Source organism: Rhinolophus sinicus, linkage group LG06, assembly GCF_036562045.2.
Source record: "Rhinolophus sinicus isolate RSC01 linkage group LG06, ASM3656204v1, whole genome shotgun sequence".
Classification (NCBI taxonomy): domain Eukaryota; kingdom Metazoa; phylum Chordata; class Mammalia; order Chiroptera; family Rhinolophidae; genus Rhinolophus; species Rhinolophus sinicus.
In genome coordinates this window covers 128,559,162-128,575,082 of record NC_133756.1, presented here as the reverse complement: position 1 = coordinate 128,575,082, position 15,921 = coordinate 128,559,162, and the positions used below count along the sequence as shown (strand labels likewise).

General features: G+C 38.1%; 2 protein-coding genes across 9 annotated transcripts in view; both read left to right on the top strand.

Moving 5' to 3' along the window:
* The first annotated feature begins 3,431 nt into the window (after positions 1-3,431).
* Positions 3,432-5,801, top strand: PTH (parathyroid hormone). Of its 2 annotated transcripts, XM_019754473.2 has the most exons (3): positions 3,432-3,476; positions 5,321-5,421; positions 5,540-5,801. In XM_019754473.2, the coding sequence occupies exons 1-3, from the start codon at positions 3,432-3,434 to the stop codon at positions 5,799-5,801; spliced, it is 408 nt and encodes a 135-aa protein (XP_019610032.2). The 2 variants fall into 2 exon arrangements, with proteins under 2 accessions (XP_019610032.2, XP_074193246.1); XM_074337145.1 differs by lacking the exon at positions 3,432-3,476 and having other exon boundaries at positions 5,336-5,421.
* A 6,392-nt stretch (positions 5,802-12,193) lies between these two features.
* The window catches only part of BTBD10 (BTB domain containing 10), a 64,900-nt gene continuing 61,172 nt past the window's right edge, over positions 12,194-15,921 (top strand). Inside the window, exon 1 of one of the 7 annotated variants that reach the window (XM_074336029.1) lies at positions 12,194-12,390. The gene's annotated coding sequence lies outside the window, so the exon portion shown is untranslated. Of the gene's footprint in view, positions 12,391-15,719; positions 15,737-15,921 lie in introns of those variants that run through there. The other 6 variants (XM_074336024.1, XM_074336027.1, XR_012497526.1 and 3 more) reach the window with 6 other exon arrangements.

Below are 15,921 nucleotides of genomic sequence, written 5' to 3'. Positions count from 1 at the left end.
CCCTCCCCTCCCCGCCCCACCTATAGAGATGCCTCTTTCTGACTGTGAAGATAGTGCACGTCATCTTAACACTCCTCCGTTCCTCGTACCAGGCTCCAAACACACGCAAGGATAGACATTTTCTGATGGAATGGACAAAAAGCAACAGGTATTATAATGTTTTGTTTGTGAGGGTAGCTGCATATTTCATCTTCAACGGGCTACTCAGGTAATGGATCCCAGGGTTTGTAACAGCTCGTGAATGTAAAGAGATCAATGGCTTATTAAATGCTACCTAATAAGTAACTACACTCACAGTATCCATTAATAAAAGGTATGGAGAAAGAAAAATAAGGAACTGCATATTACAAAAAACACTCAGAAAATTCGACAGTTATTTGTTGTCCTTTTAAACATTTTGCTCATTGATAGGTTCAGGGGCTGGTGAGAGAGGCAAGTTTTCTCTGACAGATCAAGAAGAACTTAGTAGCTCAATATCCTACAGAGGCGTTTAAAGCAAAAGAATAAATCTACTGTTAAGATAGACACCATCCACTCTGTCGACAAAACATGGAATTAGGAGAACTGTCGCTGTATTTCCCAGCCCTGGAAGATTCTTCTTGGTGCTAAGTTCCCACAGCCTTAGTAATTCTTACTGAGCAAACAGAAGGAAAAAGTATCGGTCTCAAATTAAGCTTCTCATAATGCAAGAGGAAATAACGCATGACCCTTTATCCTTCCGAAATGTGAGGAATACAGTAGGTGGTTTGATCCTAGCGTCAGAGAACTTGAGAGTATTAAGAAAGGCTGAGCTTTTCAAACCAAAAAGCTGTGCTCAGCTCTTCTCTCTGCCGGTGACATCAGCCTTTTGTGCCCACATAACCCTTAGCCCTCTTATTCCTTAAAGAATTTCCTTCTACCTGGTAGCCTGATGGCTCAGATAAACCATGTGCCCATTCTTGGCAGCTATGTCTCTTCTTTGTGAGAAGGTCAAGTAGTCCTCTAAAAAATCTTAAGGACACAAAAATTACTAACATACATCTGGGTTTAGAGAGGACTACAAGATAAAACTCCTACATACATACAAAGTATTCCAGAATCGTACCCACTTCTTAAGAGTCTGTCCTTCCACTAGCACATATTCAGTCTTCATGGCTTCCATGCCTTGGCACATGCTCAGCACATGCTCTGTTTCCTCTGTCCTTTCTCACCTTCTCTGATGGAAAACTCATCATCATCCTTGAGAACATTTTAGATTCTCAGTGAAATAGCTTTCAACAACTCTAGGGAAATTTAGTCATTTCCTCACCTGTGATTTTATAAGCCTTTGTTCATATCTTCATTGTAGCAACTATCATATTATATTGTGATTGTGTTAAATCTGTAGGCAGAGATCATGTCTTAATCATCTAGTAATCAACACAGCCCCTGAGAGAGTAGATACTCAATGCATTTTTAGAAAGAATGAATATTGTCTAAATTGTTTGCTTTATTTTTCTGTAAAACTATTTAATGCTGTTTAATACTGTGGTTGTCTTCAATATGACAATTTATATACTTAAATACTTGTAATAGGAGGAAGACAGTGAAGTCACTAATTGAATCACTCCTAGACGGCTGTCAGTTATGTCAAACTTACCCAAAGAAGTGGGGAAAATCTACAAATTAAATGGTTAAACATGGCTTTATTATAACAATGAAAAAATGTGTTTATAAAACCATTTCCATTTCCAATTCTCCTTCCTCTCAACAGAGTAAGTATAACAGCAACAAAAAATGATACACAAATTTCATGTGTAGACTGCAACAGAAGAGGTCTTTAAAAAGATCAAAACAATAGATTTTTACAGTTGAAAGGGACCTCTCGGTTATCTAGTTCAACCCTCTGCTATGTATGAATCTCTGTAGTATCCCTGATAAATGCTCATCTAGCTTCTACTTGAACACTTCTAGTGATAAAGTAATTGATTCCTGACTTCGAAAATTATATCCAAGTTGAGCCCAAATCTGCCTCTGTATAATCTTTAACCACTGAAATCTGTCCTTCCTTCTTAAACCATAGGGAATATTCCTTCTTCCTTGTGGTAGCCCTATAAAGAATTAAAAACAGCTATATAGTCATCTCAAGCCTTTTCTTTTCCAGACTTTTCCAATTTCATTCAACTACTTCTCCTATGTCATATTTTCCAACATTTTCAACAACCTGGTTCATATCCTCCAGATATGTTGCAGTTTGTCCCTAATATTTCTAAAATGGAGCCTGGATATATACGCCAAGTGATATTTGCCCAGTGTAGAGAATTTCCCAGAGCAGGACTAACATATATCTCTTATTCTAGACTCCATACAGGTACTGTTCAAACTTAGACTGGCTCTTACGTGATGTAGAGTCAAACTTTGATAAAACTTAGCAAGAAAGGAGATAACATGAAGCCTGAATAAGACCAGAGCAAAGAGAACTGAACCAATCCTGGGACTTTAATTGGAAGACAAACTGCCTAAATTAACCCTAGATATACCAAGGGTATTCAAGGAGTTTTGACTTGATAGATGGGGACCAGGGAGTAGCCATATTTGAAATCAGACAGGTGGCAACATTATGCCTCCATTGGGTTTTGGGGCTGGTCCTCAATAATCAGCTGGGGAACACAAGAATCAAAACCCAAAGTCTGGGCAAAGAGGCTTCAAAAGGCTAGGTAACTTAAAGTCGGAAAGACTATAGTTCAAAGAAGGGTTACATTTCTAGGGGGGAAAACTGAGGTCGTAAAAGTCAAAATGGCTCTGGAGTCATAAAGACCTTCTTTGAATTCCATTTTCTCCACTTGCCAAACCTCAGTTTCCTCATGTGAAAATGGGGCTAATGATAGTATTTATATAAAGGAATGCTGTGAAGACTGAGTAGGATAAATATGTAAAGTCTGGCATATTGTTAGTGCTTATCAAATGTTTTTATTGCCAATTAAAATGCAGGAATAAAATGTAAATTAAATAAATTTTTAAGTAATACCACTTTTGAAGCCTTTAAAATTCATTATCTACTAAAGAAAATACTTAAGAAAATATTTCATTTAAGAAAAGCACTGTAGCTCTGTTTTTCAAAGATGACCAGGAATGATGTGCATTAGTTGAAAATGGCTTCCAAAATAAGAATAACATAATACGATTTAGTATCATTTTCATAATTCTATCAGCAATATGTTTATAACAAATATACTTATTTTCAGATTTTACTTTCAAATAAAAGGACGACTTTACCATAAATCTTTGAAATCGTTTTTTTATAATATAAATTCATTAATCCGGTCAGAATTACAATTTAATATTTGTTAGAAATATTTGCGTAAATCCTTTTCCCCACCCCACACTGTTTTCTTTTTAATATTCAATTATCTAAAATTTAAGAGGAATGGGCACCGCCCAATGCGGGTGTCTGTTTCTCTGATCTTCTGGTTATGATCCAGAGAATTGGGAGTGATGTTATCTGTGACAATAAAAAAAACTTCTCTTGGTGAGTGGAAGACCTATATATAAACGTCACATTTAAAGGTCTACAGTCCAATTCATCAGCTTTCTCAAGTTGACTCAACTTTCAGAAAGCATCCGCTGCTAATACACCTGAAAGATCTTGTCCTAAGACATTGTGTGGTGAGTAATCTTTATTTTCTCTTTTAAATTTCATGAGATCGTCTTTTTAAATAATCAAGCAATTATTTAATGTGCATCATTTTCTACAAATACCATGCTGTTTGTTCAAGGTAAAATGTTAAGGGAGGGTTTGAATTATATTTAATATAAAATATCATGATACAAAATAAATTTATGCTACGAAAATACTCTTAAATCATTTATTTTTGTGATTAAAGTTTTTTGAGATGCCTTGCTTCTTCTAAACTCTTCTGAAATTACACAACAATAATTAAAATTTGGCATGATGTGTTTTAATGGCATCTTATTGAAATGTTAGAATAAAACAACCTAATTAGGAATGAATAATTCGGATTTAACCAATATACATTTATTAAGTTGAGTTAAAATTCCATTTCTCCTTGAGAATATCCTTATCTAGATTGTTTTATGACTCCTAAACAGCTCGATCTGTATACTATAGTTGGAGAAACTCAGTTTTACTACTGAATGTTTATTCCCTTTACATAAAGCCTTTTTAAATTTTCTATTCCGAAAACTGTACATGAATTTTAAGGGTGTTTTACAACTGATTTTTAGCCTTTTCATGACATTCTTGTAAGAAGCTTGTCTCTATTCAGAACAAGGAAGCAAAGTACATATGTCTGAAGTCACTAGGTGAATGAATGTGACAAACCAAAAGTTAGACACCAATGCTCCTATTTTCTAGCTACAGTGCCTTTTTTTTTTTTTAAAAAAAAAAAACATTAACCAAAATTGGAGAATATGCATTTGTTACTCCATCAATAACTTTATATTGCACAGTGAAAATAAATACAGATTACATAATATTTCTTATGCTACTTCTAAATTATGCTGTTTCCCTTGAAAATATGAGTACATAGCCACTCCATGTATGTTAAAATGGAGAACATTAAGCATCAAGAAAAAGCAGTTCTATAATAATAGGCTTTCCAATAATTGAAATGCAGATTAAGATAAGACTATACCATTTTGAAATGAAAAGCTGTATGAGCAAAAGAGGAAAGTGCTAAAAATTATACTCAAACAAGATTGTTAATAAAATAAGATGAAGAAATAACATAGACAAGCATTTAATCTGAAGCTAAATCTCTAAATCCATATAACAAGTAATTAATTAGATGATTTTTTAAAACTTTGACACATTCTTTTTAATGGTAGGAGAAGTATGCGTTAATTAGCAAAAATCTCAAAATCAGAGCCTATTAATTTTGTATTTATGGTTATTATTGCAGTGAAATGAAGTTGCCTTATGAAAAAGAAATTTGCTAAATAGATAAATAGTGTTAATAAATTACTTAATTAAGAGAATTAGCCACTTTCAAGCAAATTATAAGGATTTAGTCATAACCAACATAAAATGTGGGAGGAAATTATAAAAAGTAAGCTTTCTCATTCCTCATGTGGCTTTAAATTTGTATATTAAAACTTGCACAAGAATTCTCAAAAAGATACCTAAGAAAGTAAAACTAATCTAATTTCTGAGTCAAAGCACTGGTATATATAATATATACTAATATATCTGTAAAATAAAGAGGGTAATTTCAAAAGTCTCCCATGAAAACCAATCCAGTTAGGTACTGTGCACAGTGGTACAGTTGTAAATGTAAACTACTAAATTTAATTGTATAATTTGGATTATTAAAAATATTTTAAAATACCTGCATTTTGCTTTTCCTTTTTAGTGAAGATGATGTCTGCAAAAGACATGGTTAAAGTAACGATCGTCATGTTTGCCATCTGTTTGCTTGCAAAATCAGATGGGAAACCTATTAAGTAAGTACTGAGGTCTGTTCTGCATGGTGAGGGCATGGAAATTGGGTGTTTAAGGTTGGCTTTATGATTGGAAGAAGGGAACTAATGGAGTAGTCCTCTCTGTTTCTGTTTCCTACAGGAAGAGATCTGTGAGTGAAATACAGCTTATGCATAACTTGCGTAAACATCTGAACTCTGTGGAAAGGATGGAATGGCTGCGGAAGAAGCTGCAGGATATGCGTAATTTTGTCGCCCTCGAAACTTCTATAGCTCACAGAGATGGTGGTTCCCAGAGACCCCGAAGAAAGGAAGACAATGTTCCAATTGAGAGACATCAAAAAAGTCTTGGAGAAGTAGACAAAGCTGATGTGGATGTATTAATTAAAGCCAAATCCCAATGAAAACAGATCTATCAGAGCAGTGCTCTAGACAGCATAGGGCAATGATATTACATGCTGCTAATGTTTGCAAGTCCTATTAAGATTACCAAGTGCCAATATTTCTAATATTACCAAAATTCAATGCTAGCCATGATAGCTATAATTTTAATTATTTTGATTCTACTTTTATTCATTTAAGAGCTCTTTCAATTATTTTATTTCTATTGTTTATTCTATTTAAATTATGTTGCTGCATAATTTATAAAAGAATAAAATGGCACTCTTTAATCTCTTTCCCATCTTGCAATGCAAAATAAAAATTTAATGATCGTGATTCTAAATAAATGAAGTATTTCTCACTTGTTATAAGAATATCTTTTGGATTATGAGTAACACTAATATGTTTAAATTGATTGTGACTAGGAAGAACAATGCAAAAGCTCTTTTCCCCCAGTTTTATTGAGAAATAACCAACATACATCATTGTATAAGTTTAAGGCATACAGCGTGATGGTTTGATATATTGTGAAATTATCACAATAGGTTCAGCTAACATCCATTGTCAAAATCTTTTTTTGATCAGGTGTTTCATATTTTGAATATCATCCTTTTAATATTACCAAAGTACCAGGTTGCCAAATTTCACAGCATCTAAATACTACTGTCCTCTTCATTTCAGGAAAGAGAATGAAATGCTCTCAACAAGGGAAGGCAGAAAGTGGTCTGCAACTTGAATGTAAAAGCATTTGCCTATACACAAACCCACTGATCATATTTCTAGTCTGGACCCCATATTGCAAGGAATAGAATTTATCTGTTTTTTAGAATGTAACTTCATTCGTCATTTGCTAAATATCTATCTAGTGTCCATTATTTGTCATGTACTGTATTAGGCACTGGGCATACACTGGTAAGCAAAATGGACGCAGCTCCTGTCTTCCTGGGGCCTACAGTTTAGAAGGGAAGACAGACATTAATTCATTATTAACTTGGGTAAGTGCTAGGAAAGAAAAGTACAGGAATGTAAAACACAGAGCCCTGACATATTTAAATAAATGCTGTCCAATAGAACTTTCTGTAATGATGGACATGTTCTATATTCTGTGCATGCAAAAACAGTAGCCAGATGTGCATTTAAAATGTGTCTTGCAGCACCGAGAACTGAATGAGGTCCCATCCCTGGCCTCAAAGAGTTTATGTTCTAATGAGGAAGACAGAGTAGTAAACTCTGGTTTTCTGGCCCTGTTCATTTTGGAGTCTTTGCATATTCTAATATAGATTCCTTGTTGGTTTTAAATGTCACGAATATTTTCTCCCAGTGTATTTACTAACTCTGTTTAATTTTGATGGATGCAGAGACATCAGTTTTTCACCTTATTGTTTGTATTTTGGGGAGCCTTATTAAAGAAGTCTTTCCCCAAACGTAGGTCACAGTTATCTCTTATATCTGCTTTAGAGTTTTACCTTTCACTTTTACGCATATATTCTTCTACGCATATATTCTTCTGGAGTCTAATTTTGTGTAAGACAAAATGTTATGTTTGAAATTTATTATTATTTTTTCATATGGACAGTGTGCCAAATACCATCTATCCAACAAATCTTTATTTCTCCATAGTTTTGTAGATACATTTAAAAAATCATATCTTAAGTTCCTATGTAAACATAGGTTTATTATTTTATTTTATTTTTAGAGAGTGACAAGTTGCTTCATTGTGCCCTTTGAATCAACTTTTAGCCTATTAAAGGTCAGTCTCAGATGGGGGCCCACAAGTCCACCTTCCTTAACTTTACCTCCATCTCTTGACTTAAGCCTTGGACACCGTGTCCCTCTAAATGTCTATAATTCTCCCCACGTGGCCCATACACAGGCACCTTCCTTCCCAAATCCTCAGGGACTGAACGTGTGAATATTCAACCGGGCTCTACAGAACTCTACAGAAATAAGTTCTTGGTTCCATCTTGAAACAGCAGTTCAGGGAGGTGGCCCCCGGGAAACACACTAGAGAAAAACAAATCTGCCCTTAAACTGTGGGCCTCTTGGGCTAGTTCAAGTTCATTCAGAGCAAAGCCCCGTATTTAGAATTAAGTTTTAAAATCAATGATTTATTCTTGCAATTCTTATCCTAAGGCTCCCTTTACAGTAAAACAAATTGGGTGGTTTTCTCAATCACATAAACTCCAGGTAATATCAGAAGAGCTTGGGAGTGTATGATCTATGAATTTCACCTCAAACGCTCTTTTTTTCTGCACAGAGATCACATATCTTCTTGGGAGTGGCCAAATTGCAACATCTATAGCTTCCTTGTCACAGCTCTTCATGGGTTGCACATTCTCACCCTCTCTTGGGATCTCAGCACAGAAGTGTGGACACAGAGGCTCTGAGATAGACATACTTGTGAAGGTGTATAAATGGAAACCATCAGTGGCAGTGACAAACAAAATGACCTTTAGGTCACAGTCTAGGAAAATCCCCCCCTCTGCAGGCTTGGGTTTATGTGGTGAACAGTACTGGTTTCCGTACTGGCATGACTTCATGCCCCTCTTAAGGCACACAACCCCGAACCCCAGATCTGAAGCTACCAGGAAAGGTCCTTTATGATATGCCCATTCCAGTGTTCCTCCAACTTCCACCTCCCAAGAGTGGCAGCCAGAGGTGAAGCCGGAGGACCCCAGGACACTGGTAGCAGAGAGGAATGTTTTGGCATTCTCGGGTGGTCTGGTCTGGACCTACCCGTATCCGAGGCTCTGCAGGTCGTTAAGAGAATATGAGGAAGTCCTTGGCTGTGGCAAGTTCAAGAGGCATATTCACGAAGAATCTCAGCATCTAGCTGTACATGCTCATCACAGACATCATCACATAGTCTCAGCCACTAGTTTCCCCAGGGCCATGTTGGTCTGGATTCTTTGGATCCAAAGGGTGTCAAGACATTGATGACAAGTCCTGATTCTTCCTCTCCAAATTCCTGAGGCAGGTGAAACAATAGTGTTTGCAGAATGTCAAACACAGATCTTGGAAATGGTTTAGGCAGATGGGACATGTGGATTCTTTATTGACTTTTTCTGCCATGTCCACTGTTTTAATGTGGCTGTTCTCAGTTTTCTGCTTGCCTGGGGTACTGCAACTTCTTAACTAGATTGTAGACTTCTAATAAAGGCATTTTGCTCTGTATATCATTAAATCTGTGTTTCTGTTAGGGACCAGGAGTAGATCTTCCTATTCCACTATCTTGCTTATTCATTAACATTTTACTTTGTTGCAAGGCAACAAGTTACAGGTTTGCATCAGGGTGGCTGGTTAGCTCAGTTGGTTAGAGCAGGGTGCTCTTAACAAGGTTGCCAGTTCGATCCCCACATGGGCCATTGTGAGCTGCACCCTCCACAACTAGATTGAAAAAACTACTTGACTTGCCGCTGATGGGTCCTGGAAAAACACACTTAAACATTTAGAGGCAAAAAAAACATTTGTCCTGGTTGCAATATGTCAGTACTTCACTCATTTTTATAGCTGAATAAAATTCCATTGTGTCCCTTATTTAAAAAAAAAAAAAAAAAGTTTGCAGATCCCTCCTTTAATCTACCATTCCAGGCCCTCGTCTCCCAATTTCAATCTACTTTCTCACATTACTTCCTATTCATTCTTTTGAATTGCTCATTGTCCCCCCTACAAGATACTTAGCCAAGTTGATCTCTTCATAGGAATGTCTTTTCCTACTATCTCTTTATGCCTGAATCCTATCTATTCTTTAAAGCTCCAGATCAAACAACTTCCTTCCCTGCGCCTTCTTCATCTCTTGTTAGAAATAACATTTCCTATCCCTGACCTACCACAGCCCATTATCTCTATCTCCCTATAACCCAGTTTGTTTCCCTTTTATTACTTGATTACATATCTCATTTATATCAGTAGAAATTGTATATTAATAATGTCTATCTCCCCTAGTAGTCTTACACAGGGTCCTGGTCAATAAATATATTCACTGAATAGGGATAGAGTTATTTTTGTATGAATGTTATTTTCCTGTTCCTGCCATTAGGTGACAGTGCTCAAAACTTATAGTACAAAGAAATCCCCGGCTTTAAAGTTAAGTAGGATTCTGGGTCTGTGGCTTATCACTAATTTGTTGAGCAAGTATTCAACCAGAATTCTTTCTTATCCACTGCTATGAAACAATCTTGTCATAGCATGCTGTGAGGTGCAATACAATCAAAGGAACTTGTTTATTCATTGCTTCTAGATGAAACATTTTATTTCTGCTAAATTGGAAATTCTGTATTGACCAAGATCTTTGGTGCATGCGTTGATATTATGGAAGAAAGACTTTCATTAAGGGTTTGAACCTTAGCTCATTCAGTCAGCTAGCATTTACAAATTATTGTGCAGCATAGTTCGTGATGGTGTGAATCAATGGCATTACCCACTATATGTATAGATGCTACTCATGCTCCGAAATTATTTGAAAGTTTAACTTTCTTTTTAAGGCAAATAAGAGTGGTAATTTTATTATATCTATAGATTTTTTTTTTTTTTAAGGAATAACAATGAAATGAACTGTAGGTCCCTCAAAGCAAGATAAAATAGTTTGACAAAATCTCCATATTTCATCTGAAATCTTTTGTTGGTATAATTCTTCCAATGTTTCCTCGAAAATTCCTAGAACTTGGACTAGAACTTTTGAATTATGCTAAGCAGAGCACCTGATTGGCCCCCAGCAAGGTTAGAACTACATTTTTCTTATTAAGTGTTGGGGGCTTATTTATAGGAAGAGTAGGGTGAGCCAAATGAAACTATAATATACATAGATATAGATAATAGTATGAGCATTTATGTATCTAAAAAGAGATTGGTGAAAACTATGTAGTAGAATACCAGAGACTTTCTTTAGGAAATGATGGCTTTGATTTTGATGTAGAGAAATAATTCCTATTTGACAGTCCTCACTAACTGGACGATAGAATTACCTCCTTTGATCTTGGTTTATAGAAGAAAAATTTGATAATAAGATTGGTGAGGTTTTTGTTGTTTGGTTGCCTGTGAATGTTTTTTTTTCTTTTTTCTTTTTTTTACATTTCTCCATGGGATTACCTGTATTACAAAATTTCTGTTTAGATTGTTCTTCTTACTTAGAAATCTTCACAGATTATTGGCAATTTCAAATTTAGCAGAATGTTGGCAATAATAATAACTTGGTATACTATGACTATAACGTCTCTTTCCTTTAGGTCTCTGATATCTAAGGACACTTAGATGAGGAAGAGGATGTTCGCTATCCTATTATACATGTGCATACTCGACTGTTCATCTCCTTAGCATAAATAAACATTGGCTTGGAAAACACTTTGGTTATCACACGTGGCAGCTGGGAGGGACTTTTTTCTCGCCCGAACTAAACAAGGATTAAAAGTTTTTCAACAAAAGTTCTTTCCGCAAAATCTGTTTTCATAACAAATTACTCAAACCAGATCTTAAATTACTCAAACAAGGTCCTCTTCCCCTTTACTTCCTCTGCTTGCAAAGCCCCTCCCACTCTTCTAAAAACTGGAGTTCTTACTCATCCTTCAAGATTCAGCTCAAATGTCACCCTCTGACGGAGTCTTCCTCAACGTGACAGGCAGAGCCGGTTTTTCCTTTCTGTTCCCACAGCTCACTGCGAGCAGCTCGGCTTTCATGGCAGCATATGGGATTATGTTTTGGGGTGGGTCTCGCCGCCCCCCTATCTACCGCCGTGTGAGCTTCGAGGGCGGAGATCGTGTCTTGTATTTTCCCCGGTTGGTATAGTCCAGCATCTGGCACACGGTAGGCTCAGTCAAGTTGAATGACTGAAACTATTCCTTGCAACTTGCTGCCCACAGGGAGCAATACCCCATCCAGTTTACTCGCCACGTTCAACAGGCGGCCCAGCTTCAGGAGTTACAGCGGGCACGCCAGTTCCCGCCAGCCCAGCGTTTAAAAACAAACAGCTGTGGATATTAGGGAATAGACAGTGTCCCTCACAACGCCCGCCTTTCATGAACTCCGATCGGTTAATACCCGCCAGCTGTGTGGGGCTAAGAGCGATCTCGGAGTTTGCCCAGTTGAGCAAACGAAGGATCCCAGAGGTATTTCTCCAACTCTGGGCTGGAAGACGCGGTCTGCTTTTTTCTAACGGTGATAGGAAATAGAAGAAAAAGACACGCGATTCATAGGTTTGGGGGGGTATAACTCTGGTCGCAGCCACTCAAGCTCGGGACTCGCTGTGGATCGCCAGCTGAAGTCTGTGTGCACCCGTGCCTTCCACCCTGCGGCACCAGCCCCCGGGCTGAACGCCCACCCCAGGCGGCGGCTCGCTCAACTGTCTTCACAGTTAGCGCCCCGCCCACCCCTGGGCGGTGAGCCACCATTCTCGCGAGAACGCAGCTAGTCTCGCCTCTTCAGACTGCGGGGCTCTCGCGAGAAGAGGCTTAGGAGCCGGCCTGCAACCTGCCGGGCGGTTCTTGGTAGCCGCGGCGGCTGTCTGAGAAGCCGCCACCACAGACAGCTACGGAGGGATCCAGTAGAGGAGGAAGCAGAGGTGTCGCTAGCTCCGGCCTTTTCCCTAGGCCCTCAGTGGACGCTCAAGACGGACTACAGGTTCGAGGGTGACTGGACGTAGCTGGGGAACTCGGTGGGAGCCGCGGCGGAGGCGGAGGCGGAGGCTGGGCTTGGAGGGGGCCGAGGAGGAAGGGGGAGGAGGGCGAATCTGGGCTTGAGAGCTGGGCTGCTTCGGCGGTGGTCTGCTCATCTCGGACTCTGCAAGGGGACCGTGGGTGGGGTTCTGGGCTCCGGCTGCTGGCACCCAGTTCGGAGAAGCAGGGGTGGGACTTGGGTTCGGGGTGCTGTTTTGGGGAGTCTTGAGGCCTTTCCCCAGGGGTGGAGGTGATACCCTAATCCCTCCTTTCCTGGGCAGAGTAAACCCGTGCCCCGCCCCTTTTCTATCATCCCTGGGCTAACGCAGCGACATCCTGAGGAGGGCGCATCACAATAGGGGATCAGGTGGCAGGTAGTCTCCCTTTTGGTGAATTGGAGTGAGACCTAATGTGCTGTGTGGTTTTAAAATGTAACAGTATCACGTATGGTAAACCTTTGTTTTCCCAAAACTTGCTCAGAAAAGCTAATTTTTTTGTTCTTCAGATGCAAGTTTTCTTAACACCCTTTATCCTCCTGAATGGGGTGCGGGGAGGTGAGGCATCAGTCATTTGTTAATGTGGAGGCGGTGTGACCATCCCTGGTCCTCACAGACTTCGTACTTCTCCTTTCTCCTATTTTGAGTCCATGATGAAAAGACATTAATCGAGACATGCTAAAGATAGAGCCTCACCTGTTTGTCACTTTGTATACTTAGCGTATAAAAATTACTAAATTTTTTTATCTTTAAGAGTTTTCATGCTTTTTATTTAAACTAACAGTTAATGAAGCAGCATGGTGTATTGACTTTATTTAGACAATAGAGCACACTGCCCCCTTCCCCAACTACACAGATATGATCAAGATTTAGATAGGAGGTTACAGGATAGATTTCGAATTAAATAGACTGTAGACATTGAAATAAGAGATATATAATAAAGAGTGCAATAACAGGGCCAAAATAATTTTCTGTACGGAGAGCCCATCCCAGACTGAAGTCCAAGTATTGAAAATGAAGACTGCAGTTGTCATTTGAATGCAAAGCAGAAAGCAGTATACTTGGAAAAGGATTTGATGGTGGATTAAGACTGTTAAAAAAGTGTGTGAGGAGAATTATTTTTGAAGGTGTGTGTTTCATAAATTTTCCTAACATTTCTCAGTATTTATGACCTAACTGGTATTGTTATACATAAAGGGAAAGCGGGAAAGGAGGTTCTAAATCCTTAAGAGGATCCATGGATCCAATCAGGAAAGTTTTTAGTGTCTCAGTTCTCGCCTTTTCCCCTTCTCTCCCATGAAAGCTTTGGGATGAGCTTTTTACCTTGTGTATGTTACCCTTCTACCAATCTGAGTTTTTTTCTTTCTCACCCTTTTTTCTAAGCCTTGTGAGTTTTTAATTAACTATGAAGGAGCAAACAGTTAGTCTTTGGCTTTTTACATTTAGATGACTTGAAGTGTGGAAGTGATCTGGAAATTATTTATGTACCTTTCAAAGAACTAGTTTACGAATAGTACACTCACATGCCTTCAGGTAGTAGGCAGATGAAAATGAAAACAAGTGAAATGTACTAGAGAGTTTATGCCTTATTTAAGAGGGACACCAGTTCTCAGGCCTACCTGATTAACGCCTTACATGAATGTGGGTCTTTCTCCAGAGGCTTCAGCTTTCTCGAGAGAACACAGGAAATTGACATTTTTGCTTGCAGCCTCTTGATTTTTAAAAATATTGGCAATGAATTAAAACAACTAAAAATAGCTTCATATGGCCCAACCAAACCCAAACCTGTCAGTAGTTGTATCCAATTTAGGACCTCTGTTATAGGTGAGAATTAATAAGTTTTACAGCTGAAAAAAAAAAATTTAAAGTATGCTAATTAGTTTGGAATTTCAAACCTAGGAGGACTTGAGAAAAATGTCAAGTCTAATTGAAAACAGTAGATAAGTTTAATAGGCAAGTTTAATAGCATTTAAATTCAGTAGGGCAAATTGAACTGATACTTATTAACATTTTAACTGGAAATAACTGAAGAAAAAAACCTCTCAGTATTTATGGCTTAATGACTCAGGGTTCTGAGCAATGCTAATTTATAGCTATCTTGTAAGGAAATTGACTTATTGAGAGTTCTTTATTGTATTTGCAATTAATATGTAAAATTAAATCCAGGAGACCTCCGCAATTCAGCTATGGTTTTGAATGATTAATGTTTGCTGTACCTTAATCCCACATTGTCTTCCCAGTCATTGAATTTTACTGGAAGCAGTATCGATTCCTTGGATTTTATTCCCTGGCTCTTGGGGTGGGGGTGGGGGGGTTATTGGGATGGAAAAAAATGGAATGGGGAGAATGTGATGTGAAATAGGCACTCATGTGCTTTTCTCACATTGTCTATTAAAAGATTACTGGTTAAAAAAAATTACTAATTTTTCTTGTAAGAACAATAGGCACTTTGATAGGTTAAACACAGTGCCTTATACATAGTAGAGCTTAATGATATTTGTAGAATTGAACCCTGGTGGATTAAACCACATTTATCCATTAGTGTGAAGTACTTTAATCACATAATCTAATTCATACTCAGACTGTGAGGAAAGGGAATTTAGAGGTCGGACCTAAGAATGAAATGGACCCTAGGCACATAGAGGGCAAGGTGAGGGTCTTTGATGGGGAAGAGGGTAAGCGAGGAGGCTAGGTGAGGGAGTTTGGTAAAGGAGGATAAAATAGTTCAATACTCTTTTGTCTACTGTGCAGTTTTACTAAGATCTCTGCCTTTTCGACTAAATTGATCATAACTCATGTGAAGACTACATAGAACATTGGTTTTTAATCAGGACTATTATACATTCGGAGTTTGCAGACTTGATTTTTTTCTTTTAGCCCAGTCTTCTCAGGTCAAGTTAGTTTACTATTCCTTCATTCAGTCCCTGACTTTCTGCTATAGGAAGTGAAACAGGAGGAGATTATGTTTGAGACGTTCCTGCTTGCGGATTTTAAAACCATTCTGCAGAATCTTGTATATTTGGAGATTATGTTAGTTGAGGGGGAGCCATCATTTTCCTCTCCCTGGTAAAGTAGGAGGTTCTTTCTTAGAAGTAACTTTTCCCCTTCTTCTTATACCCCCTTCAGATGCCTCCCCAAGGGAGGATTAAGTGAGGCCAGGGGAAGGAATTGAGTATGCTTTTGCTCAGTGACCTGGTTCTATTTTTGGAGCTCCCAATTCTTAGGCTATCCATCTTCTACTGCTCTGTGTGGTAGATTTCTTTTAGCAAGCAGGACCCTATGAGGGAAAAGCAACTGGAACATCTGCAGTTCCCAGTAAGTTTAATTTACAATTGAACTTAATAGGAAGCTTTTTTAGTCACTGGTTTCAGTTATGTTTTTATCTGTCTGAGTCATTTATTATTTTGTTTCTTTGTTGGTTGTGAACCCACAGTAAGAGAGGAAGAGGTAGTTGTAGATGATCATTAATGGAGGAAGAACTACTTAAAATATTTTTTCTT

What these genes read in the sequence shown, in the direction of transcription:
- PTH (XM_019754473.2), top strand. Translation starts at nt 3,432, where the DNA reads ATGATCCAGAGAATTGGGAGTGATGTTATCTGTGACAATAAAAAA. An exon ending in TTATCTGTGACAATAAAAAA is followed by an intron (nt 3,477 to 5,320) that starts AACTTCTCTTGG and finishes GCATTTTGCTTT; the next exon opens with TCCTTTTTAGTGAAGATGAT. An exon ending in TCAGATGGGAAACCTATTAA is followed by an intron (nt 5,422 to 5,539) that starts GTAAGTACTGAG and finishes TGTTTCCTACAG; the next exon opens with GAAGAGATCTGTGAGTGAAA.